Below are 24,487 nucleotides of genomic sequence, written 5' to 3' on the forward strand. Positions count from 1 at the left end.
CCGGCAGTAACTCGGCGCGGCGGAGCGGGGCCGGCGGGACCGCCTGTCATGTCGCGTTGCCATCCAGCGACGCTGCGCGACGGGAAAATCCTGGCTTAGCGTGCACCCCAGCGGGCGACGGCGCTGCCCCGCACTGCCGAGTCCGGTTACGGCCGACTCGCCGCGACAGGCCGAGTCCCTGTAATAGCAATGACTCGCTGTGACAGCAATGACTCGCCATGACAGGGTCGAGTCATCACGACTGCACCGACTCGCTGCAGCAGCATTGACTCCCCGCTATAGACCGAGACTAGCTCGCGAGGACACTCTTGAACACCGATTTCGGCAACGAATTTGCGTACAATTTCGCCAAAGATCGATTAATAAATTCCATTCCGAAGCCCATCGGCGCTGTCATGGGAGCTGGTTGATTGGGTTAGTGTGTTGTGCCTCTGCTGCAGTCTCCAGCGACTGGTGTTGTAGCGTTGTGGTCTGCTGCAGTCTCCAGCGAATGCGAACTAGTGTTACTGCGTTGTGTTCTACCGCAGTCTCCGGCGACTGGGTGACTGGTGGTAGTGTGCTGTGCCCCGATGCAGTCTCCGCCGTAAGCTCGGCGGCTCTGTGTACTCCGGCACAGTATTTCGAAGGACTTCAGGCGTGGTGATAACCTGCTGTTTCTGAATGCAGTCTCCGATGTAGTCTCTTCCCAAAACCCTGATTTTGGTTCTCGCTCTCTGTGTAGGATCGAAGTAATCGTAAATATTGTATGACACTTTGTGACTTGTGCTTCAATACAGTCCTTGCTTTCCGATAGATTTCGAGGGCTTTATCTTTCGTGCTGAATCCAATATGAACTCAGTTCGAGGACTGTGTGTTTCTGACCGTGCTGTCGTGTCTCATTTATGCGTCAGCATGTAGAGAAGTGTCGAAATACCAGGCTCCACAATGCCGTATTTTGATGATATGTGCATTGCGCAACTGTTGACATTAGGCTCAGAAATGCGGAAACATCGTTGGCTGTGGTTTTGTCGGACGTTGGGCCTCTCCCTTTCTGAGTCATTCGACCAATTTTAAATGTGTTTATCGCGAGCACATCTATGTAATGCTGTGGTATGACAATCTTCAACACCAATTAATCCATTAAGACATTTTAATCTGATGTGCAGCATTAACATGTTGTTACACATTTCTTGAAATACGAACATTTGACGCAAAATTTCATCAAGGATATTTCATCAACCGACGCTGACGATGCGTGGATTCCACTTGCCTAATTAAGAGTCGCATGCTGGCTACATATTTTGTGCACGTCTGGTGAATGATCACATTTCTCAGTTGAACCACACATCTCCACTCGTCATCTATTTGGGTGATGTCTACATATCTGTCGTGCTGTCTGACTCCGTCTGTCAGTCCGTCGGTCTGTGCGTCCGTCGGTCTGTCTGTGCCCCGGAGCTCTGTGACCGTTCTGGTCCCATCTGGTCCCATTCCCGGGTCGGTCTCTTTGTTAGCGGACCGACGGCACGTTCATCATAGCCGGTGCCGGCGGCGGCGGCGGCGGCGGCGGCCTCCCGTCGACCCTAGGCCGCCCGCAGCGGCGGCAGCGCGTAAGGCGGCCGGCGGCCCGCCACCGCCCGCCCGGCCCGCTCGGTCCGCCCGGCCGGCCGCAGCGCCGGGACCACGCTGGTATGCGGCCCCGGGCCACGTGCATATTTCATCAGAGCGCACACAATTATCGCCCGTGTGGCGCCGCGGCGGCGGGCGCCGGCCGGCCAGAGTCGCCTGCGCCGCGGATAATAGAGTTGATTAAAGATTACTGTGCACTGTACGATCCGAGCGAAGCAGGAAAAACAGGTAAGCGCAGTCATGGCGGATGCGATTCATTATGATTCCGATTCTCGGGGGAAGAATCGTCGGCGTTCGGTCGCGCTGGGCGCCCGCTGAGACGCCTGTGCGCGCGATTCGTGATGGTGAGATTGTGTTCGACCCCAGCGCAGCCAGAGACTGGGGAACAAAGACAGAGTGCCTGGCGGGGCGCGGCGGGGAAGGCACACTGACCGACCGTGGAGGGAACGCCGCCGGCGGGTCATGGGACGCGTGACCCTGACAAGAGAGGCCCAGATAGGCAAATTACGCGACCAACTCGTGGTCAATCACAGCCATTGGATGTGGGGGTCGGTCGGTCTTTCCCCACTGCCGGGTCAGACCTGCGTCTTGTTTTGGTCGGTAGCGCCGCTCGTACCCTACGCTCCGGGTCTGGCACCCCTCCGCGATCGCCCTCCCCTTTCACGCTCCGACAAAGGATGGGCGTGAAGGAACCGGCCCGGGTCGTAAACAGGGGTCGCGCGGCGGGCACGCAGACGCACCTGTCGAGCCCGCGGCGGTGGAGGGATGGTCGGGCAGACGGGAGCTGCTCGCTGGGGTACAGGGGAGAGACTGATCACACCGCTGCCGCAGTGTCCGTGTTCACGGGCCGCCGCAGTAAAGGCAACCGCTCAATTAAACGCGCGCTCGCAACCTCCAGAATATGACGGCAACTTATCACGTGTAACAGCTCCTAATTCCTGTGCCGAGCCGACCGCGCAGTCGCAGCCGCCGTAACTCGGAGCCTCTTTGGCGAGTGGCGGCTCGGAGCGCTGTGCAGCGCAGAACGGGACGCCTGCCTGTAACGACTGCCGGAGCGGGACACGCCCGTATTATTGACTGTACGAGGCGCGTCTGGCGTCGGCCGGAGCTGAGCTACAGTCGCCGTCTCGGTGTGTGGGTGGAGCCGGGCCGCCGCGAACGGTGATGGTATCGGCGGATGCCTAGCGGTGCGCGCCCGTTCATTGCGCCGCCCCGGCGCCAGTCAGCCTGCCGGCTCCCTCCTTCACCGCGCCGGCCGCCTGCAATGTCCAATTAGCAACGGAACGCCGCGCAGCACCGGCCGGCCCTTCTGCTAAACCTCCGGTCGGCGGTGCTCCTCCCTGGGGGCTCCGTTTGCGCCTCCTCTACTGGCTCTCTCGCTCTTTCTCCTCTTCTCCCCTCCCCACCCCGTCTTCCGTCCTCGGCTGGCGGTGACCGGTCCCCCTCTCTCCCTCCGTCCCCGCTCTGTCCCTCCGCTGTGAGGGCCTCTCCGCCCCCGCCCGTCCTATTCAGGTGTCGCCGGGCCGCGATGACTGGCAGTGGCCGGCCGGCCGCGCCGCCTCGCTGCTGTTTGTTTGATTGGTCTTTTGTGCGTCGCTCACGACTGGTTCCCACTTGGCGGCGCGGCCCTGGCGCGCGGCGCTCGACTCTTTGTTGGGCGGTGCTCGCCGCGCGGCTGACGCGCCTGCTGTCGGAGAACGGCCCTCCGAGTCGCGGCTAATCCGTGAGAGCGGACTACCGGCCAGTGTCACCGTCAGACATCGTCCGACCCTCCGGCTCATGGGGCTCCTGACCTGGCCGGTCTCGGCGCGACAAACAGCGAGGCCACAGCGCCGTGAGTGGCGCCGCTCGTATGCCGTCATCACGCCTCTCTCGCCGGCCGTGGGACTGTCAGAGGCGGCCACTTTGTCCGGCCGTGTCTCCGGGAATGTGACAGTCAGGGCGCACTTTGTTCAGGTGCGCCGCGGGCAGCGCGCTCTCAAAGTACTTTGTCCGGTCGCCGGCCGAACGCTCTCTGCCCCCGGCTCTGGGCCGTTGTTGCGTCACGGAGTAAACGATTGTGATAGAGCAGAGATCGCTGCCGGCCGCAGGACGTCGTCTCAGAGGCGCTCGCTCAAGTGTGACGCTCCGAAACCGATCACGGCACCACAAACATGCTATATTGTCCATCTAGCGTGAGCAGGGTATCCAGGCTTGCCAAACACTCTGTGACCAGTAATCCGGCGCTGAAAAAGCGGCATGTTTTTCGGCCTAGCCGTGTCACGAGTTTCCTAAACTGTTCTAGTTGCCGTGCATTATTAATTTGGCCGGTTATTGTTGCCGCCCTCGTCGTGTCCGATTAGGTCCGGATATGGGAGGCACGAACTCGCTCCGGTCGGGGTCCGGGGGAGGGGGGAGGGCTCGGGGAGGGTGTCGGGGCGAATTCCGTCGTGCCAGAGCGCTGACGTGCGCCCTCAGAGTTCAGAGTGAACGGTAACGACACCATCTTGGCGTGAATACGGCACTGCCCCGCACGCAACGCTTCGCCACCGCGGCAGCTGGAGAGTCTGAGCGTGCGCCGCCGTCATAGGTCGGCTGGGTCACGGTGGTGCACCTGGGGTCACTGCGGGTCACCTGAGGTCACCGGCAGGCATCTGGGGTCGGCGGGCGTCGCTCGGATATCTGGCGTGTCTGGCCGGTCATTGTCGGGTGGGTGTGTCGCCTTTGAGGCCTTCTCTCGGCGCGGAACGGTAGCGGGCTCGGTAGCGGACCGGCGCGGTGTGGTGACCCACCTGTTGATCGGTTGGGTGGGGCGACTGGCCGGCCCGGTCGTGTCGGTTGGGTCAGGGTCGCAGCACGCACGCACCCCGTCCGCACGCCCTGCCACTCTCCTCCGGCGCGCCCATCAGAGGCCGGGACAGCGGCGATCGCCCTCCGGCGGCCGCTGGAGCTGGCGCAGCGGCCGCCACCGGCCCGGCCCGCGGCCACCGGCGGGAGCCCGGTTTCTCTTTCATTGCACCCTGATTGCGGCCGGGAGGCCACACACGCGGCGGCCCGGCCCGGCACGGTAGCACCGCCTCCGGCGCTCAGCGCTGATTCATGTCGTAGACCTGGGCCTCGTTTCATAAAAGGAATTACTTACGGCGTTCCGTCAATTATGCCAGATTTGGCGTATTTGATGCCAATTCGGTTTCATAAAGCCGGAGACCGGAGTAATTCACGCCATCGAAATTACGGAGCTTCATTTACGGCAAATGCTCGATTCCGGACCAATTGATGCCATTTGGGTTTCATAAAACGACGTAATTAACGCCAAATATTTTATCAAGCTCTTGATATCAGTGGTGTAAACTACGCACAAAAATGTTGCGTGAATTTGAATTAATGTGAAGATTCGAAGCTAATTCTTAATATATTTTATAATGTTGAGCCCGGTGAGGAAGAAAGAACAGCCAAAATGAGAAAAAGAAACTGCAAATCTTCTGTACCACTCGCTTTTTGTGGCCACTATCGGAATTTTGTTTATTCGCCGCGCCGCGCCACTTTCGTAGTTAGGCACTTCTGCTTAGCTGGCTTTCTGCTGTTTTCAATATATTTATTTAATAAAGGATGGTCATCAATATCAATTTTGTTTTTTCATAAATAATTTTTAAGATTTAAATTCAACATAATTGTTTTATAATTTCTCGTAAGAAAATAAGTGTTGACATGAAATTGTAATTTGTAGGACACTTGATAAATTACGGTTACTACGCAAATGTGCTTAGTTACGGAGGTGTAAACAATTCCAGTTGTGGCTTTGTGAAACGGTTTCATTTGCGCTCCGTAGTTTGAAAGGGTGTGGATTACGGAAAGGTGTAAGTTACGGCAGAGCTTTATGAAACGAGGCCCTGGTCAGGTGAGATCTGGGCCTCGTTTCATAAAACTCTGCCGTAACTTACACCTTTCCGTAATTCACACCCTTTCAAACTACGGAGCGCAAATGAAGCGGTTTCACAAAGCCACAACTGGAATTGTTTACACCTCCGTAACTAAGCACATATGCGTAGTTACCGTAATTTATCAAGCGTCCTACAAATTACAATTTCATGTCAACACTTATTTTTTTTACAAGAAATTATAAAACAATTATGTTGAATTTAAATTGTAAAAATTATTTATGAAAAAAACAAAATCGATTTTGCTGACCATCCTTTATTAAATCAATATATTGAAAACAGCAGAAAGCCACGCTAAGCAGAAGTGCCTTACTACGAAAGTGGCGCGGCGCGGCGAATAAACAAAATTCCGATAGCTGCCACAAGAAGCGACTGGTACCTACAGAAGATTTGCAGTTTCTTTTTCTCATTTTGGCTGTTCTTTCTTCCTCACCGGGCTCAACATTATAAAATATATTAAAAATTAGCTTCGAATCTTCACATTAATTCAAATTCACGCAACATTTTTGTGCGTAGTTTACACCACTGATATCAAGAACTTGATAAAATAGTTGGCGTTAATTACGACGCTTTATGAAACCCAAATGGCATCAATTGGTCCGGATTCGAGCATTTGCCGTAAATGAAGCTCCGTAATTTCGATGGCGTGAATTACTCCGGTCTCCGGCTTTATGAAACCGAATTGGCATCAAATACGCCAAATCTGGTATAATTGACGGAACGCCGTAAGTAATTCCTTTTATGAAACGAGGCCCAGGTCGGGGTGTGGACATCGGTCGGCGACCTGGGCCGCGTGCGGCGGCGACTGAAATGGGATATGCTTGAAACGAGGATGGTACAGTTCGAACGGTACAGCCCTCAGCAGACTGCGTGGTAGGTATTCTTTTTCCGACAAAACTGATAATAATTCAAAAGTCATGTTATCAGTCGGTCGAAACTCACTGCAAATAGATGCGCCATGCTCCACTCCTTCGATAGGGCCTATCAATAAACAAAGCATACGCCTTGTGTGGCAGCAAAATGTAAAAGTTCGTTTTGGGGGCAAATATAAACTTTTGTGTTTTGTTGCGAAACTGGATGGAAAATGCATACGGTCATAATGCCAATCTAAGCTGCGGAGTCTCGCGCATCTTGCTGTTACGATTTCCGAGTGGCCGATAGCATAGTATTCGCGTTATTCTCGATTTTGTCGAAAAAAGAATACCTACCACGCAGTCTGCAGAGGGCTGTACATTCCTTCGACGTATTACTTCTATCTGCGCATCACCTTATGTGCCACTGGCCGATATGCTTGTAGATCAGCCAGTGGTAATCACGCTCGCCAGAATGTTGATGAAATGCATGTCGCGTAGTAATGCAGCACAAAGCCTAGCTTATTCATTCCTGAAGTCACAATGGAACAACTTCTTTTGTTTTGCAACGTTTAATCCGATAATCAGGTAACGGTTTGTCAGAAGCTATGACAGTGCTGGGCTTAACAGGCAGCAAAGCAACGTTACACCGCCCTTACATGCACATGACAAAAGGGTGGGCAGTATCCTGTGATAAATTGGCTTGTAACCGGGCTTGACGAAGACGTCATCGACGCGCCCATCTTTCCTCATATCGGGCGTATTTTAACGCCTCGCCATAACTGGTGCGGGGGTCCTCACAAACCGTTTCTGTCACACGGACGTGCCTCCCACGGTCTGAGCCGATCGTTTGTGTGACAGTGAGCGCTCCAGTGACGGGGCCGACCCCCGAGCTGGTCTGATTCTGACATCAGCGTCGGCGGCGGCCACTGGCGTCTGGCGCAACGCCCTTGGTTTGTCTGTGTGTGGAGCCTGGGCGGGCCGGGCCGGCGATATGTCACTGTCGGCCTGCTACCTGAGCTGGGCCGGGTGGGAGGAGGTTGGGATAGAGAGGAGAGAGAGAGAGAGAGAGAGAGAGAGAGAGAGAGAGAGAGAGAGAGAGAGAGAGAGAGAGAGAGAGAGAGAGAGAGGCAGTGGCAGTGGCAGCTGGTGGGCGGAGCGCGTCTCGGTGACGCGGGAAGGCCGCCCACTCCCACCAATCGCACCACTCTGCCCTGTCGGCCTTTCCTGGTCTAAATACCTGAGCTGATCTGGGGCCGTATTCACGTCGATCATTTTCGTAAGACTTTTCTTAAGTTTGACCTACTTCTTAAGCAAACTTTTTTATTCACGTGAACTCCGTCGATAAAAACTCATGAAGTGTTGACGTGAATACCAAATTATACTTACGAAAGAAAATCGACTTACGAAGTCGACGTGAATACGGCCCCTGTTCCCCTAGCGACCGGCCCGGTCATACCGTACAGTCGGACCGACCATCCATTGGTCACCGGCCGCTGGGACGCTGAGAAAGGTCCCCCACATCACCCGACTCGGGAGCGGACACCGATCACCGACACCGTACCCGGCCGTCAGGCGGCGCTGTTCGGGAAATGTATGGGCCGGGGAGGGGCCTCCCGGGAGACCGGTGGTCCTTTGAGAGCCGACGCTGGCACGCGATGGATAGGTTCCGGCGACCCGCCCGTCCTCTCGACGGGTTGTAAAAGAAACGACCGGCCCGAGTAACATGTCAGCCGCTCCGGTTCCCACAGGTCCCAGGGGCGTGGGTACGGCGGCAGAGGAATTTTAAAGGGATCGATTGGCGTATCGGCTTATTTCCTCTGCCCTTCGTCCAGCGCTGGTGTGTTTTAGGGGAAGGTTAGGGCTGGTTCTGTGTGTAGCGGACGCCCTGACATGTGATGGGTGGCCCGAACGGCAGCTGGGTTCCGGCATCCCGACAGCTACCGATGTTCCGACCGAACTGGCCACGGACAATGCATGCATAATGCCAGCGCACCTGCATAATACCGGTCTCAATACGTGTCACCTCGCGGCGGCATCCTGGAAAAGCAGCGTCAACAAAGTGATTTCTTCCATAAAGCTGGTGTTTGCACACAGAGTATGGATTTATGCAGCGTTCCTGAGCCGGCCATCGCTGGTTTTATGGCCGCCGTCGCTCTCAGTGTGGAAGGATACAAACACGGCGCGTTTCGCGGCACTGGCGGATGTGTAAAAACGACTGACGCTGCCGGCGCGCGGCCGGTCTCACCAGGCGCCAAGGGTCTGTGACCTCTGCGCCGCCCGGCGCCACTCTCCACTGTGTTGACTCCTGTCGTGCCTTTAGACAAAGGCCCGCGGGGGTGCCGCGCCTGGCCAGCCTGTGCGCGCGCTCACCATCTGATCCAGCGCTCGCACGCAGGAGAAAGCCGCGTGTTGAAACGGCCGCCGCCGGCATCCAAAGCCGGCCGAGAGCGCGCACTGCGCTTCGGTTATAGATTTAACGGCTGTCAACACTAATGGCGGCGCTCAGCTCATGGATGAGAAAGCTTGAGCGTTCAGAGTTCCGGAGCTGCGCCCGAGCTGGGTCGGCGGGGCGGGGCACCGCGTTAGTTTCATCTTGATCTTATGCGAGCGGCCGCCCCGTCTAGTGTGCTGGAGACGTTCGCTCCGCGCCCTGCTCATGACTTTCACCTGCTTTTGTGGCGTTTTTTGCGCCTTCTGTGGGCGCCCTACCAATTTTATCGAAGCGCTGGCCCTTTGTTTTAATTGCCTGGCTGGCTGGCTGCCGACCGGCTGGCCCGCGGGGTGCTGGGGTGGGCCGGCCCGTCAGACTGGGCAGCAGCGCGGAGGCGCGCCGTCCGCCGGCGGCCGGCCGACCTCGCCCGTCGGCCGCCTCCCGCTGCGAGTCCAGCCTCTGACAGCGCGCCCCGGCCGCCGCCGACAGAGACTGTACCGACCGGGCTCCCCGCCGGCCGCCGCCGGCACTACCATCGAGCCGTGAGCACGAGCGGCCCGGCAAAACAACGCCCTCAAACAACATCGTGATGGTCGCACAATGAACCGACGGCCGGCCCAGCCCGGACGGCGCTCTCCGCAGTCGGTCCAATGACAAAATGGCGTCCCGGCGACACGGGACCTAACTCGGCTGCGGGCTGGCCGGTGCTCGGATCCCTCCCGGAATCCCGAGGCTGATTTATGGGCCATGCGGCGCACCGGCCACCGGCTGCGAGTTTCCACGGCGCTGTAATAAAAAGAACCAGTTTGATATAAATTAGAATAAAAGTCAGACAAAAATATCGTCGGGGCCGGTGAGCAGACCGGTTTGGCGGCGGAGGAGACGCGGCTGCGGCCGACTCGGCGCGGACAAAGGCCGGCCATGATCACCGCTGGGGCCGGGTGCAGCGCCGATGGCCGCCGTCCGGCCCCGAGGAGCCCGTGTCCAGTGTGCGGCTGATACCATCGCTGCAGCGCGCACTCAATGATAGCGGATTAGAGCGCGGCGGGGAGGAGCCTCCCGACGGCGCCGTGTCGCCGGTAATGCGACTCGACAGCTCCACAGCGCCGCTCACGCCGAGAGACTAATCTGCCGGCCGGCCGGCGGACGATTCCAGTTCCTGAACCCGGATCTTCTCTGGCGTGCTAAGTCTGACGGCTGGGTGGGTCGCCGCGGATAAAAAGGCGAAAATTTAGAGAGCACACATGCTACAGGGATTTGAGGCTACGCTGACCTCTGCGGCTTTTATAACATTGCGATAAGGCTCGTAGGCTACGTCACTGTGGATGTCTATGACGCTCGCACAACACATGCGGTCTGGTTATGATTGGAGTGCATACACGCTCTACTTTCAAGAGCAATTCTATGGCCATCTCATTAACGTTCCTTAAATAACCCTAGAATAGCAACAGTGGAGGTGCCTCTCCATCACTGCCAGGCACCTATCTCCCGTACTGAATGTATGAAGAGCAATAATAAATTGCACGTATTCCATGTCGAGCCCTAAGTTGCTGATGCAACAGCGTTTCTGCAGTGTACTTGCCGGCTGTTGGCCAGATGGCTATCGCCTACGCTAGCCGACCGGTCGGCCGGCCCGGTCCTGCCTGCTAAGCGACATGCCTGTCCTCTCGGCATGCATCGGCGCCGGCTGCAGCGTGGCCAAGAGTCCGGCCGGCTGGTCGGCTGGTCTGTCTCGGACGGTTCACTGCCCCGTGTGCCGGTCGGTGGCGGAGTCGGCGGCAGCGACACAGCACCGCTGCCGACCCAGCCCGGCCCGAGGAGCCGCTTTACGAGCGGCCTGGCCGTGTCGGCTGCTCGGCCCGACAGGTGGAACGACGGAGCGCGGCGGGGCGCGTCCCTGCTGGCCGGACCCGGAGCGATGGCTATCGGAGCGGGCACCGGCCGCGCCCGCCCCACGTGCCGGGCTCGGCCGCGCCGCATACAGAGCGAGCGGCCTCCGGAGCCAGCCGGCCGGCCGGCCCTGCCACCGCCCCTGGAATCGCTCCTGACGCCGCCCCTGACTCCACTCCTACCGCCGCCCCTGCCGCTCGCGATGGCATGCAGCAGGCACCTGACCGGCGCCCGGCTCTGCGCGATATGGCCCGTCTCTCTCTCCTTCCTTCCCTCCCTCCTCCCCCGCTCTCCTTGGACGCTCTCTCTACCTCCCCTCCTCTGCCGCCATGATGTCAGCCGTCACTTCTCCTCTGAGACCGGATACAGTAGCTGGGAACCACTTGACCACCGATTCCAGCTTGACGAGTGCAATGAGTAGCACATCAGCGGTCCACTGATTCAGTCGGGAGCCGCCCGCCTGCGTCATGATTCCATTTCGTGACTCACCGATATATCGAGGAATCGGGCGCCGTTCGCGTGACGGCGAGGCCGATCGGCTCGGGCCGCTCTGTGCCGCTGGTCGGGGGCGTGCCGCCCGCCGCTCGGTCGGTCGGTCGGGTCGCGGGCGCGCGGCATGTGTCCGCGATCCCGGGTGTCAGGTGCGCCGGCCGCGGGCGTCTCGGCGTCAGGTGCTCTACCGCCGGCCGGCTGGCTGGCCGCCGCGGAGGCCGCCGCAGCGCGCGCCCAATTACGACGGGCTGTTGTCCGCCCGGCCGCGGTGCCTCCATTTGCATACAAATTGGAGCCGGCCGGTCGGCGCAGCCGGAATGTCAGGTCAGGTCACTGGACCGGCGCGCCGGCTGGCCGTCAGAGGGTGGGCGGCGGGCTCTGGACCGACTGACCGAGCTGAGCCGTTCGACAGAGCAGAGCGATCGCAGTGATAGCGCCGTCACCGCGCCGTCCGGCGCCCCGACGGACACGCATGGGAAACGAACTGAAGCGTAATTCCCTGCCGAGATAAAAACCCCAGATAAGAATCTGCCGCGGCGGTGGAGTGAGGGGGCGGCCGGCGCGTCCCACAGCGCCGCTGCCGGTCGGTCGCCGCGGGCGGCGGCGGCGGCGGAGCTACCGCGCGAAGGCCGCCGCCGCCGCCGCCGCCGCCCGCCGGCCGAGCGCGCCGTGCACCGGCCGCTCGGCCATGCACGTCGCGCTGCCGCCAGTGAAATATGAGACGGCGAGGCGGCGGCGGACGGCGACCGGCCGGCGCCGGCCGACGCCGCTCCCTGCCCGCCGCCGGAGCCGCAGCGGCGACCCTGGGACGGCGGTCGGTGGGAGACGTCACTCGACCCCCCGCCTCCGTGTAGTTAGGGTCTCTATGTATGTGGTTGGAGTCTTCGTCTCTATGTAGTCTGAATCCCTATCTGTCTAGCCAAGGAGAAGAGGATCAGGTATTTTCTGGAGAGATGAAGTGACTTGAGGGAGTTTTCTCGGTCAGGCTGGGAGGACAAACGAACCTTTTCGAGAGTCGAGGTCAGGCACAGCCCGTTGATGGGACAACCCCTGTCATAAGAGCCTTTACAGGGCACTCCGTGTGACAGTCCGACCACTAGCTGCCCCGCCGATCCAATCGCGAATGCCACATTCATGGCTCGCACGCCACGTCCCGTAAAACACGGAACCGTCGCGCCGTCTGTCCAGTGACGGGCTCATTGACACCCGGCTGGCATTTCCCTGACTGCCTATCGCTGGTCGGGTCGGTCTGGAGGTGCCCAGCCGCCGCCGTCTGACCGTGGGTCCCCGCCCGCCGGTAGACGGGACATAAACAAATTCCAGGGAAGGCTGCACCATGCCACGCGAGCGGCGCGGCGGCGGCGGTGGCGGCGATCACGTGACCTGACGTCACGGGTGGGCGCCGGTCGGCCACCGCTTTCCTGATGGCTTTCCGCTCCTTTCCTTGTGTCTTTCTCGGTTATTCCTGGATGAGCGTTCCCAGTAATTATATTGTGAGTGACGCGTGGGAAGGTGCGATATTCGCAACCTTCAGGTGATTGTGTTCGACACTAGAAGCTCGATGTGGCTTGCTATTTCCGGTTGTCAAGGCTGTCAATCGTGAGATATTCCCCAGTGATGGGAGTCGGCCACTCGGAATTGCGGCCGGCAATTCCTGCGACTCGGGCCAGTCACCAAGAGTCACCTTCGTCGCCATATTTCCCCATCGGTGTCTGTCGGTCACCATGCTGAGTTACCCCCGCTCTCTCCTCTCTTTCTCTCTCCCTCTCTTTCTCTCTCCCTCTCCCTCTCCCTCTCTCCCTGCCCATCGGAAGCCCCTCAGCTCCGCCGTAATGGGGGTCGGCCGGCAGTGTCGGCGCCGTCCGCTCTCCTCTCGGGGAGCCCGCGCGGGCCGACAGATCGCCAGATAGGCCGCCGGCCGGCCCGAGCGGCTGCAGTGGTCGGCCGGACGCCACTTTCCTGTCCTGCACTCCCTCCCTCTCTACCTCTATGGCTGGGGCCCGGGTCCGCCCCGGCTCGCTGGGTCCACTGTCTGCTGACTAACGCCGCTAGTCATGACGTCGGGCGGCGCCGGTTGCTGGCTCCGGGTCTGTCTGTCTGTGAGCCTGTGTCTGCCCGTCTGTTCAGTTTTCTGTTCATGTGTCTGTACGTATCTGCTGAGCTAAATAGACAGTCTGCTTGTATCTAATATGATTACCTGCCTCTCCACATGCCCTCATATGTGTGATAATATGTAATTTCTTTTTTGTCTCACCTCAGCGGGCCTCTTCTGAATAGGGTTTCTATCCCCAATTATTCCCTTTGCGGTTTCTCCTCTCCCCTTTCTGTTTCACCAACCTTCCTGTCACGTCTACCGTCGTCTCTCCCCACACCGCGGCCATTCTCCAGTTGGTTTCCCTGTCGAGGTTTCGCCCCACCACTGGTGATACAAGGTCACTGGGCCAGGCCGGATCTCATGCGGCGTGTTGCCAAATTAGACGGCCATAATCGTCCAATGCTCATTGCACACTGGCCGGACCGGCCGGCTGTCTGGTCGACCGTCTCTCCTGCTGCGGCGGCAGCGGTGCTGTTGTCTGTTGATTACTGAGCAGTTAGAGGATGTCATTTGTCAGTCAGTTGGAGAGGAGAGAAAGCGACGGATGGTCCATAGAGGCGCGAACTCGCGGATGCTAAGCTGTTCGTATTCCTCGACAAAAATGCTCACCAGCTTTCGAATCACCAAGAGCTTTTCTTTTAAACGATTTTGAGATCGCTCACACAGCAATTGACCCCAATGAGGAACTGCTGCAGACTCGGATGAGCTCACTGATGACTCTCCGGCCTATGCACGGAACTCTGCCGTTCGTGCGGTACTGCAGGTGACAGCAGTACGTGACGGGTCATCCATTGAGCCCTGGCACTGGTGCACGGCCTCATCAACTGGCATGACGCATCAGGCCGCGGGTGTCGACATGACATCACAGCCGACCGGCGCGGCCGAGGAACGGGCGCGCCGCCGGGGTGAACGCCTGCCGACCCTGCTCTGTGACCTCGGAGTGCTGAGCTTCCCACATCTCTTACTAGGAAACTTAGCGAGCCACATGGGCATCGCAAGGTTCTCTTCGGGAAAGCGTGTATAAACAAAAACAAGTTACCTGAACGTTCTCATTTCTTCCTTTCCTGATTGTCGGACGTCGGTGGGTGGTGTCCTCAGCAAGCGTTCTCGTCCTTGTTTTTGTTTTGAGAAACTAACGGTTTGCCTCGCAATCACACTTACGACATGCTTATTTGACATATGTATGATGTTATGTCATGTGTGCCATTGGCGGAGAACAGGACAGTCGCTGCTTATCCTCAGCTGTCGTCCGTGTAACTCACCTGTAGCTCATATGTATGTACTTTAACGCTCAAGACATCCACTACACCTACTGAAAAACACGGCCTTCTATGTATATGAGCACTTATCCTCACCTTGTTACATAACCAGCAGACATCACAACGTCCTGAACTGTCCCATTCGCGCTTGTCTCCAGGTGAATACCAGTATCTGCGGTTCATTTCTGTGTTATTCGTCTTCATTTGACGCCAATCAGTGTGCCTGACGTTCCGTTTCTCCCTCTGCTCTTTCTCAGGTGGTAATCACCGTGCAGGACAAGAACGACTCACCGCCCGTGTTTACCTCTCCCCGGCGCGGCCTGGCTGTCACCGAAGACCTGCCGCCGGGCAGCGAGGTGGTCCGCTTCACCGCCTCTGACGCCGACACTCTGGGCCGCGTGCGGTTCAGCCTGGTGCACGGAGACGCCGAGACGTTCCGTCTGCAGCCCGAGACGGGTGCGCTGGTGCTGCTGAAGGCGCTCGATCGCGAGACGCGTGACGAGTACTCGCTGACTGTGCGTGCAAGCGATGGTGAACAGGACACCGACCAGACGTTTGAGCTGCAGGTGAGGAGAACTGGCGAGATGGCGATGGTGGGAGGGTAGAGATGGGAGGTAGGGAGATAGAGAGGGATGGAGTGGTATGAATATGAAACTGGGTAGAAAAGAGAGGAAAATGAACGGCAGGGATGGAGGGATCTGTTTGCGTTGTACGTTCGGCATGCGATGCGTGGGATGGGTAACAGCGCTGGAGTTCGTTGAGGACGAGTTGATGCTAGGCAGTGAGGAGGCTCTCCAGCCTGCTTCTGAGGAAGGCTATAGGTGCGGTTCTGGTGGTCAGATACCCTGCCGTGCCTGTCCCGCTCGCTTAATCCTCTGATTTGTCACAGGGCCGTTCTGAGACGACGCCACTAGCTCTGACGGCACCGGCGCGTCGCGCCTGTCCGCTCAATAACTTCACAGAAGCGGCGCCCGAGAATATATTGCCGCTATCACCCATACACATCATTATGCAATATGCATGACGGCTTACAAAATTCATCATCGGATGCGGCCATGACTGCAGTGCGGCTGTTTTGGCTCATCGATCACGGGGCGACCGGCGCGTTTAATCGAACGCGGCTGGCCCTCTGATCGTCGCCCGCAGGCCGGACGGAGACGCGGGAACCTATGAATACAGAGCTGGGTGGTCAGGGCCGGTGGTGTATGATAGAAGGACGGTGTTAAGTATCAGAGGTGAACGATCCCTCTCTGAAACGCTTCCTGGCTTAGTTGCTGGTATAGCATCCGCTACTAAGGTTCATGTTACGCGGAGTGAGCTCATTCGGTCAGAACCTATCGGGATATAAGTCCCATATGAATGTGGGCGTGGTCAGTTGGTTGGAGATTAAAATGTTGGCGTAGCCAGAGGTGTCACGTCCGAATTTCTACCGGGTACCCAGCGGTCAGGCGCGGCTGGCCGCTCCTCGCCCGTCCAGCCTCTCTCCCTCGCGGCCGAGCACCACATTTCATTCGGAGTGACGTGATCGGCGCCGGCACGGTGCTTATTTTCGCCCGTCGCCTTTCACCCGGCCATTGTTCATTAGGCTGACTCAATTAGTGTTCACTTTCTTTCTGAGCTGTCGTCGCCTCCGCTGCCGCCGCCGCGACCAAGACTGAGGATTGGTTACCGGAGGCGCCGGCGAAACGAAATTAGTTCATTGCTTTGGTTTCATCGTTTAGGATTACAATGCGAGTGGATGGTGTAAGTGCTAGTTATGGCACTTGCCTGTCTCGGTAGTGATATTAAAGGGACCCTCCCACCTTCAAAAAAGTTTATGAATTGGCATGAAAGTGATGTCGCTCGGTTCAGAAAGAGCGAAAACGAATATCTACCAAATTTCACAGAAAAATATTCACCGGTTTTCAAGATATTGGACTTTTACTTTTGTTTACTTTTTTGGGATCTCCGCTGTTTCTAGCGACTTTATTTTAGAAGTGCGGCGTTTGCGGCAGATGTTGCGCGCAAATAGCATATACCACCGCGTGCTACAAAACGTTTTAGTCAAACATTTTAAAATCGTTAGATATTTGCGCTGACGTCACACATTCAGAGGGGTATTCCTAAGCATTAGCCCCTCTGAATCAAAATGCTGCAATTTTGAAATTCAATATTTCCGATTTAAGGCATTTCTCGATGTTGTGAGTGCCGAAACCGGTAATTGTGAGCCAGGGACCCCATTTTGGCTATCTCAACTCAAATCTAATGTTAAGGTGGGAGGGTCCCTTTAAACGAGCGCCGTTTGAGCCCGTTTCCGGGTCTAGTCGTGGCGGTTCTTTTCGCGTTCGTGAGTCGCGAGCCTCAGAGGCGACTGTGCCGCCACGGCACTCCCATTTGTGCAGATTGTTAAACCAGCTAAGTATGACAAGGACATACTTTACCGATAAGCATCGCAGACAGATACAAATTGACCGTCGTCAGTTGTGTTGTCGGAGCGGCATTTTTGTTGGGTTTTTGTGCGTCGCCGGTCGGCCGTCCGCTGGACTGTCGTCGCTAAGGGCCGGATAATCATTACGTGTCATTATATTACCGGCTGACTGGTAGCTATTTGGAGTGCGCGTTCTTGGTTGTTCTGTTTTCTGATCGGGCCCGATAAAACGGCGAGCTCAAAGTCAAAACTGCGTTATGTTAGCTAAAGAATGCCTTCGTCCACCGCCATTCGGACAAGGCTTAGCCTTTTCACATTCATTCCGGATAAACTCAGACCTCTTGCAGTCACATTCAGCGCTGGGACAACCGGTTCCGTGCGTCCAAAAATGGTCTTGTCGTCGTCGCGCCGGAACACCGGACATCATTTGATCTCGGCGCGCTTAGTCTGATCTGTGCCGACCTGCCTGTGTCTGCCTATTGACACGCACTAATTGGTTGTCTCCAGTGTGCGTGCGAACCTTGTTAGGGCTGTCACGTTGAGCTAAACCTCGTTTGCCTATAATAAAGTGGTGAGTCTTGGGTATGTGTGTTCTGACGCCGTATTTCCCATCCCACAGGTGAAAGACACGAACGACAACGCACCGCTGTTCACCGAGAGCGCGTACAGTTTCGACGTGCCGGAGGACGCGGCTCGCGGCGCGCGTGTTGGAACCGTCACGGCACGTGATTCCGACCTGGACCTGAACGGACGCGTCACCTACACGGTCATCTCCGACTGGGACAACGACGTCTTCTCCCTGGACACCACCACTGGCGTCTTCACGCTGACGTCCATGTTGGACTATGAACAGGTGAGTTTAGCGTGTTGGCTTAAGTTGAGTATGAAGGCTGGGTTAGTAAGCGCGTTAGCGCGTAGGCGGCAATATGTCGGGCAGCTGTCCTTCAACGAACTACTGAGTGCAGAAAACTACGCTTGTCGAGTTACTGTGACAGGTGTCACTTAACTGTGTCGGAATTTCCTGTCAACGCGCTGGTCACAGCCAAGGCTACAACCATTAACAGATAGGGCGGAGACGAAAAGCGTGTTTCTCCAATTAACATCGCTCGCAGGCTGGCGGTATGCCGGTGTTTCACAGAAGTATGGGATTGCTCTTCTGAGTACTACCGATTAGGGAGGTCTTCCCGGCTCCGAAATGCTGCTTTCAATTCTGTGTTGGTTTGAACAGTCATTCAAATGACAGCGGGTTGTGTGGTTTTAAGAAAGCCGTGACATAGCTCAAGGCATTTTCCGCCAAGGATCCATTGGCATTACTTTCCAGGAAATGGACTTAAAAGTGCTTAAACACATGCTTTGAGGTGTATTATACCTTGTGAAGATGCATCCTGTCTCAAAACATATTTCACGGTTAAATGCTTGCCGTAATATCCCAGGTATTACAAGGGTTTCTTGTGTAGGAAATCTGGGGAAGCTGGTGAACATAGAAGTTACAATAATAAAACGGGATAATGTTGGGAATCGGTTATCGTGTACCATTGTGTCCGATCAGGTCATGTAGGTGTTGTTCTCTCCAATCAAACGTTAGTTCTCCTTATATTGCGTAAGCGATAACACGACCTCCCATGACGATAGAAGGAAAGGAGAGCGAAGGAGACAGATATGATAAAAGTAAACGGGTAGAAAAGATAAATGGAGGAACATATACATAGATCAAGACAGGTCTCATTATTTGACTGAGGACTAGCTGCATTCCTGCTTGGAGAAGGACTTAGGACCCCCCTCTGTTTGCCAAAACCGAAGGGTTTTCGAGCGGACATGGTTCACGCCAGCGCGGGGGATGTGGCGCCCGTCACTGGGCGACCAGTGTTTGTCTAGCCGTCGGCGGTAAAAAGCCGCGCCTGTCGGGAGCCAGGTGAGCAAACAGCACCCTTCCTGTCGCTGTGGCTGTGGACGGGGCTTGAACGGCCACCGTGCGGCCACCGGATGTGTCATATTCGGCACACACATGAGAGGGGAGGGAGGGCCTAAAGCAAGAGCATACACATAAAGGGGAGAGCGAAGGGTGCGGTAGAGGACGGAGAGAGCGCAGGGTGCGAGAGAGAGAGAGAGAGAGAGAGAGAGAGAGAGAGAGAGAGAGAGAGAGAGAGAGAGAGAGAGAGAGAGAGAGAGAGAGAGAGAGAGAGAGAAGAGAGAGAGAGAGAGAGAGAGAGAGAGAGAGAGAGAGAGAGAGAGAGAGAGAGAGAGAGAGAGAGAGAGAGAGAGAGAGAGAGAGAGAGCTCAGGGTGCGGTAGAGATAGGATGGAGAGAACGGAGGATGCTAGAGAGGGATCGGGGAGAGCTGATGGTGCGGCAGTGGGGTTACCACTGAATTCTGAGCCGTACTGAGCAGTATCAGTATGGTGCGGGCCGGCCGGTTGTGGTCGGAGATAATCGGATGTGGCCGGTCCGTGAGGCGGCTTCTCTGGAACTCATAGAACTGGAATTGAGCTCGTCTGGTACTGGAAATGGAAATCATCATGAGCGGCATGCTCGATCCTGGGAAGATGCCAACGAGGCTGATTCACATTTCTCCTTCAGTAAGACCCCCACCTTCTGAGCTCTATGCTCGTTCTCGTGGAGTGCTGAGCGGATGCAGTAGCTGGCGTCCCCTCCATCGCAACTGCCCGCTGGCCAGCACTGGCCTCTAGTCTGATGTTGCCCGGGGTAGACGTCAGTAGACGTCAGCGGTGCAGGGAGGGCGTCTGGACGGAAGGTCTGGGGGCGTTTATAACGTTCAACGGTGGCAGCGTCACTGGCTGTGATGATGAAACACAGTCTCCCCTCCGTGGGAACTTTAAATTAGACTTGTTTCACGTGTTGTCGGCCATTTAGGAATACATATGTAACGCTTTTTTTGTAATATTTTCATGTGTTCCCGACAATAAAGTAACTTAGTTAAACCAAAACTATGCGGTCTACCTTCCTCCGGCCCCAGTATCGACCGGAAAACGGATCTGTTCCTTTTAGTGTTTCGGTCGAAAAAAGCGTGTCCTGCTGTGTCCCCAATTGGAGCCATCCGCGGTCGCTAAGTGCCCTCTGGACCCGCTGCCGTGCCGGGCCATCCCGCGGCGTTCCGGCCGACCGCCGCCGACGGCGCGCGCTTACGCACGCCCCGCTCGCTCGGCCGAGCCGATCATGGGCGGCGTTTTTGTGTTTTTGTGGCCGCTGCCCTCCATCATAAATTCGTGCTGGCCGAGTTTTTGCTGCCGGCTCGGCGGGCCGCTGCGGGCCTCTAAACGAATCCTGCCAGAGTGGAGACAGGCCGATCACAGCCGGCTCGGGGGCAGACAGTGGCTCCTGGGCCCGATGTATTCACCTCACTGACTGTAGGACGCAGGGAGAAGGGTCGGCTGAGCTCAAACGGGCTTACACGGGCGGTCACCCGGTGCTCTCAGCTCGCTGAATGAGGGACAGCGTGCGTTGTCTGGCACGTGGGTTACTTTGTTGTCGGCAACTGCTAACAGTGCCGCTATGCAAATTGCCGCCGCCGACAGTTTGTCATGCAAATCTTCGTGGTCTTGATTGCAGCCTGAACAAATAATGTGTTCTCTCTGCGAGGGAGCGTGCCGCCGGGGTCAGGTCAGGCCAGCGGGCTAATGCACGCGCTGTCTGACATCCGACGGGCGGGATGAGTGTGCGTAGTATCTCGGTCTAATTACGTGGCCGTGTCTGGCGCTCGCCGGGTCGAGCAGCTCTCTTTGTGTCGGTGCGGCGGGGGGAGCGTCCGACGGCCTTGTCGGCCGGCCGGTCCGCCCCGGCAGCCGCGCCGTCCGCCGTCCGCCGTCCGCTGCCGCCCGGCCCGGCCGGCGTCGAATTAGGCGGGGCGGTAATTTGGCCGGTGGCCGGCGGCCGGCGCGGCGGGGTGCTCGGCCGTCCGCCGGTTCTGCAGCGTTTGCAGCGTGAGGCGCGCCGTAAATCAGAGGTGCCGCGCTGGACGGCTGCACCGCCAGGCGGCAGCACCGCTCCGACGGCCGGGCCTCCCTCCGCCGCCGCCGGCCGCCGAGCGGCGACCCGAGCTCAGCAGGAAACCCCTGGTATCCGGGGAAACCGACGGCCTGGCGTCGACCCGACACCCGAGAGTTACTCTTCGGGAGAAAGTTTATTAGATAAACGCGCGTCGTGTCGGACTCGCCTCTGATGAGGATGTTTCCCGGCACTGTCTGGCGACCCGGGGTGCGCCGGGAGTGTCCGCCGGCTCGCTGTAACCGCGGCCGCGCGACACGCCTGACCTCGCCTGTTTACCTGTTCAGGAGGCATGCGGGCCGGCGCGGCACGACCCCCGTAAACTCGAGTCGCCGCATGGGGCTAAGTAAACAAGCGAGCGCCGCCGGTAGCGTATTGATTTACGAGACATTTGTCCACGTAAACAAAAACGCCCGCCCGGCGTCCCAGATTGTTCTTGAATAAACGTAAATTTGGTCGGCGCGTCACAAAAAGTGCCCAGGCAGCATGTGGCACTGCGGGTCACGCATAGAGCACGGTTGAACCTCCGCGCGTTGGCGGGGCGGCGTCAGCGGGTTCGCTGCCCTGGCGAGGAGAGAGCAGAGGAGGCGGCCGGCAGAGAGCCGGTGACCTGAGCGCGCTGTGGGCGCCGTTTTACGGTCTTTGCGACGGTTTTTGGTCTGTCTCCGACGGTTGGGACCGCCGGTTATCTGATGGTCTTTCCCGGGTCGGAGCCCGCCCTGGGCCGGCGCCGTCGCCGCTGGGAAGGCAGCCCTGTCAGGAGCGCTGAGCGTCTCCCATGATATCGTGCGGAATGCCCACCACATCTGCACCTGAGACTGATTACGGCCGGCTTCGGCCCTGAACGGAGCACCGTTCCATAGCCGGGATAGCACGCAAGCGGCTGCTTTTTACTACAGCTATGCTTAGGCATCACGCGTCGGCAGCATTGTGCTTTCCCAGTATGCCCATCCGTCGAAGTGGCAGCGCCCGATGCCGGCGCTGCCTCCGCACTAATCCGGGGCTCGTTTGGCATTTGGAGCACCGTGGGAGCAGGCGGCGCGCTGGGCTGATTGTTAATCACCTCCCCGGCACGCGAGACCGCTGGCCGTCTCCGACCGGCAGTCGCTCACGAATCACGACTCGCGGGTCACGAACCACGAGTCACTCACGGTGATGGTGAGCGGCAGTTCGCGGTGACAGTCGTCGGTGCGGAGCAATGGTGCAGGGTTAGGGTTCCATCGGCGAGGCCTGCTAACTTGGTAACAGTGTGACTCGATCTGATCAAATGGGCAACCACTCAGTAACGACTCTAGCTGTATCTTCGACTTTACCTGACCAACCTAGTCAACTTGGAGGTGACTGTATGTTTGTCAGTACACACTACACCTTCCCAGATCCCACACCAGTGCTGAGACTCTCTCTTCTCATCCCCGGCTGTCACTCTCAGCGCCTGTTTCTCCGGATTCTCCGTCCGTCCGTCCATCGGCCGTCCCTCGGGGCCGGTCCGTCCGTCCCCAGCCAGTGCTGTCAGTTAGTGATGAACGCGCTGGCATTGTTGGGCCGTCCGGCCGGCTGACTGGCGCGCCTCAGAGTCGAGCACGCACGCCCGGGCGGCCGGAGACAGCAGCGGTCACCGCGGGGTCACCGGACGCCGCCGGTGAGCGGCCGACCGGGTGACAGAAAGCCGGGATCACAGCCGCGCCCGCCCGGTGACACCCGAGACGCAAGGTCGTGTGAGGCGATCGGCAGGAGGGGTCAGAGACCCGGGGGAATCCATCACGCACTGGTGGGGATTTGGGGATGTGTCCAGCACTGGCCAAGGACCCGGGACTGTATCCATCACTGGTCAGGGACGACGCGCTAAGGGCAGGAGATCGTATCAGTCACCAGCTCACACCAGTGGACCAGAGACAATATCTGTCATTGGTCAAGGATGGTAGAACGGAAGCTTCGACCACCGTTGATGTGTTCAATACCCTATGGTCATTGGTCATGGCCACTGTGGACCACCGGTTGTAACGGGTGAACAGTGACTGGCTGGCGGCAGGTCAGGTCAGGATGGCTAATTGGCTGGGAACGGGGCTCCGAGCTCACCCCGGAGTTATCCGGCGCGGTCGTGCAGCCATTAGCGCTGCGACGCCAGGCTGTTTGTGGAGCCTCCGCGCCATAAAATCTGCGTACACTGCCGAGAGCGGATACCCAGCGAACATTTACAGCCCCCGAAACCCGGATGTGGCACCACAAAAACCACCGAAAGGTGCGCGTCTGGCGGCGCGTCGATCTGGCCGTTTGATTGGGTGGTCCGCTGCCGACTAATTGAAAACATAATCAATAGATAACGGCGCCTTCTTGTTTGTGTCCGCGCATATCGGGTTTTTGCGCCTTGGCCGGCCGGCCGGACAGAGTGACTTGTCGGTTGGAGGACGGGGACGGACAGCTCGGAGGACGGGGACCGACAGCCCGGCTGTCGGGGGTCACCTGTCGCGCTGTCCGCGCTCGGTGACAAAAACAGACGTGCATGGCCGCTGCGGCGACTCGGCGGTCGCGCCGCCGGCCAGCTAATTAAACCGGCCCGGCCGCTGTATGTCCGAGGGTGACTGGGCTGCCGAGTTCCCTACGGCGAGCACCGCGCTCCCGCTGTGGTGAGCGGAAATCGAACAGGCCCGCGGCAGAGGCCTGGATGGAGGTGGTGACTGGCTTTCTAAGGTGGCATTTCTAGGTGTGATTAGTTTTGCTTCGTATCTAAGTTGTCTGTTGGTAGAAATGTCTTGAGGAAGAATTGGTGAAAGGAAGTTTTTTTTTCTATATAAGAAACCATGTGAGAATCATGGTCGCTCGTTGGAACTCCCCGTCGCCGTCTTAAATTACCCCGCTCGTGAGGCGCCTCCATGATCTGGGGCTGGTCGACCAGTCACGCCATTTCCTAGTCGCTAATTTGCCACCGCCCACTGGTGACTGAATGGCGACAGTCTAGCCATCAGCCGTCGGCCGGATACAGCACGAAATGGTGCGCGGCGCGCAGGATCAGGATCAGTTCGTGACGAGGGACACTTGGTGACTGACAGATATCCAACGGGGAGGGTATTATGCTAAGCTACCACGTGCGACACCCGGGATCCCCCGAGAGTGGCGCGATGTTGTTGTGACTGCGATTGTTTACTCGTATGTAAAGCGCTGCACGAAAGCCTGCCAAGTCGAGATGTCTGTAGATACAGCGCAGATTATTGATGCAACTCCATTATGAAGGTGTTGTGGTCAATACGCTTCCCACGTGATGTCCTAGAATATGTAATTAGGTATGCTTAAATATGCCCTTCATTCTTTTTCAATTGTTGTCCTATCCAATCTGCTACACCAGCTTACCTGTGCCTCCCTCGACCGCTCGCCCTGGTCCGGTAACCGGCGATGCCCACTGCGCGCACCTCTCCGTCACGCATTCCTGCGTATCTCCGGTAGGAGGACAGCGCTAGGGCCGCCGGGTAACAGGAGGCTCGCTCGGCCTACTTCCTCTCCAAAGCGATTGGTCTCCTCGCGCTGTATATGGTTGGGACGC

The 24,487-nt window shown here is 57.7% G+C and overlaps 1 protein-coding gene across 1 annotated transcript in view; it reads left to right on the plus strand.

The window, feature by feature from the left end:
• Nucleotides 1-24,487, plus strand: part of LOC122389790 (cadherin-related tumor suppressor-like) — a 62,548-nt gene that overhangs the window by 10,673 nt on the left and 27,388 nt on the right. Inside the window, exons 2-3 of the mRNA XM_043382188.1 lie at nucleotides 14,801-15,109; nucleotides 17,570-17,803. Of these exons, the coding sequence (XP_043238123.1) occupies nucleotides 14,801-15,109; nucleotides 17,570-17,803 (543 nt within the window). The remainder of the gene's footprint in view (nucleotides 1-14,800; nucleotides 15,110-17,569; nucleotides 17,804-24,487) is intronic.

Source organism: Amphibalanus amphitrite, unplaced genomic scaffold (genome assembly GCF_019059575.1).
Source record: "Amphibalanus amphitrite isolate SeventyFive unplaced genomic scaffold, NRLGWU_Aamphi_draft 000371F_arrow, whole genome shotgun sequence".
NCBI lineage: Eukaryota > Metazoa > Arthropoda > Thecostraca > Balanomorpha > Balanidae > Amphibalanus > Amphibalanus amphitrite.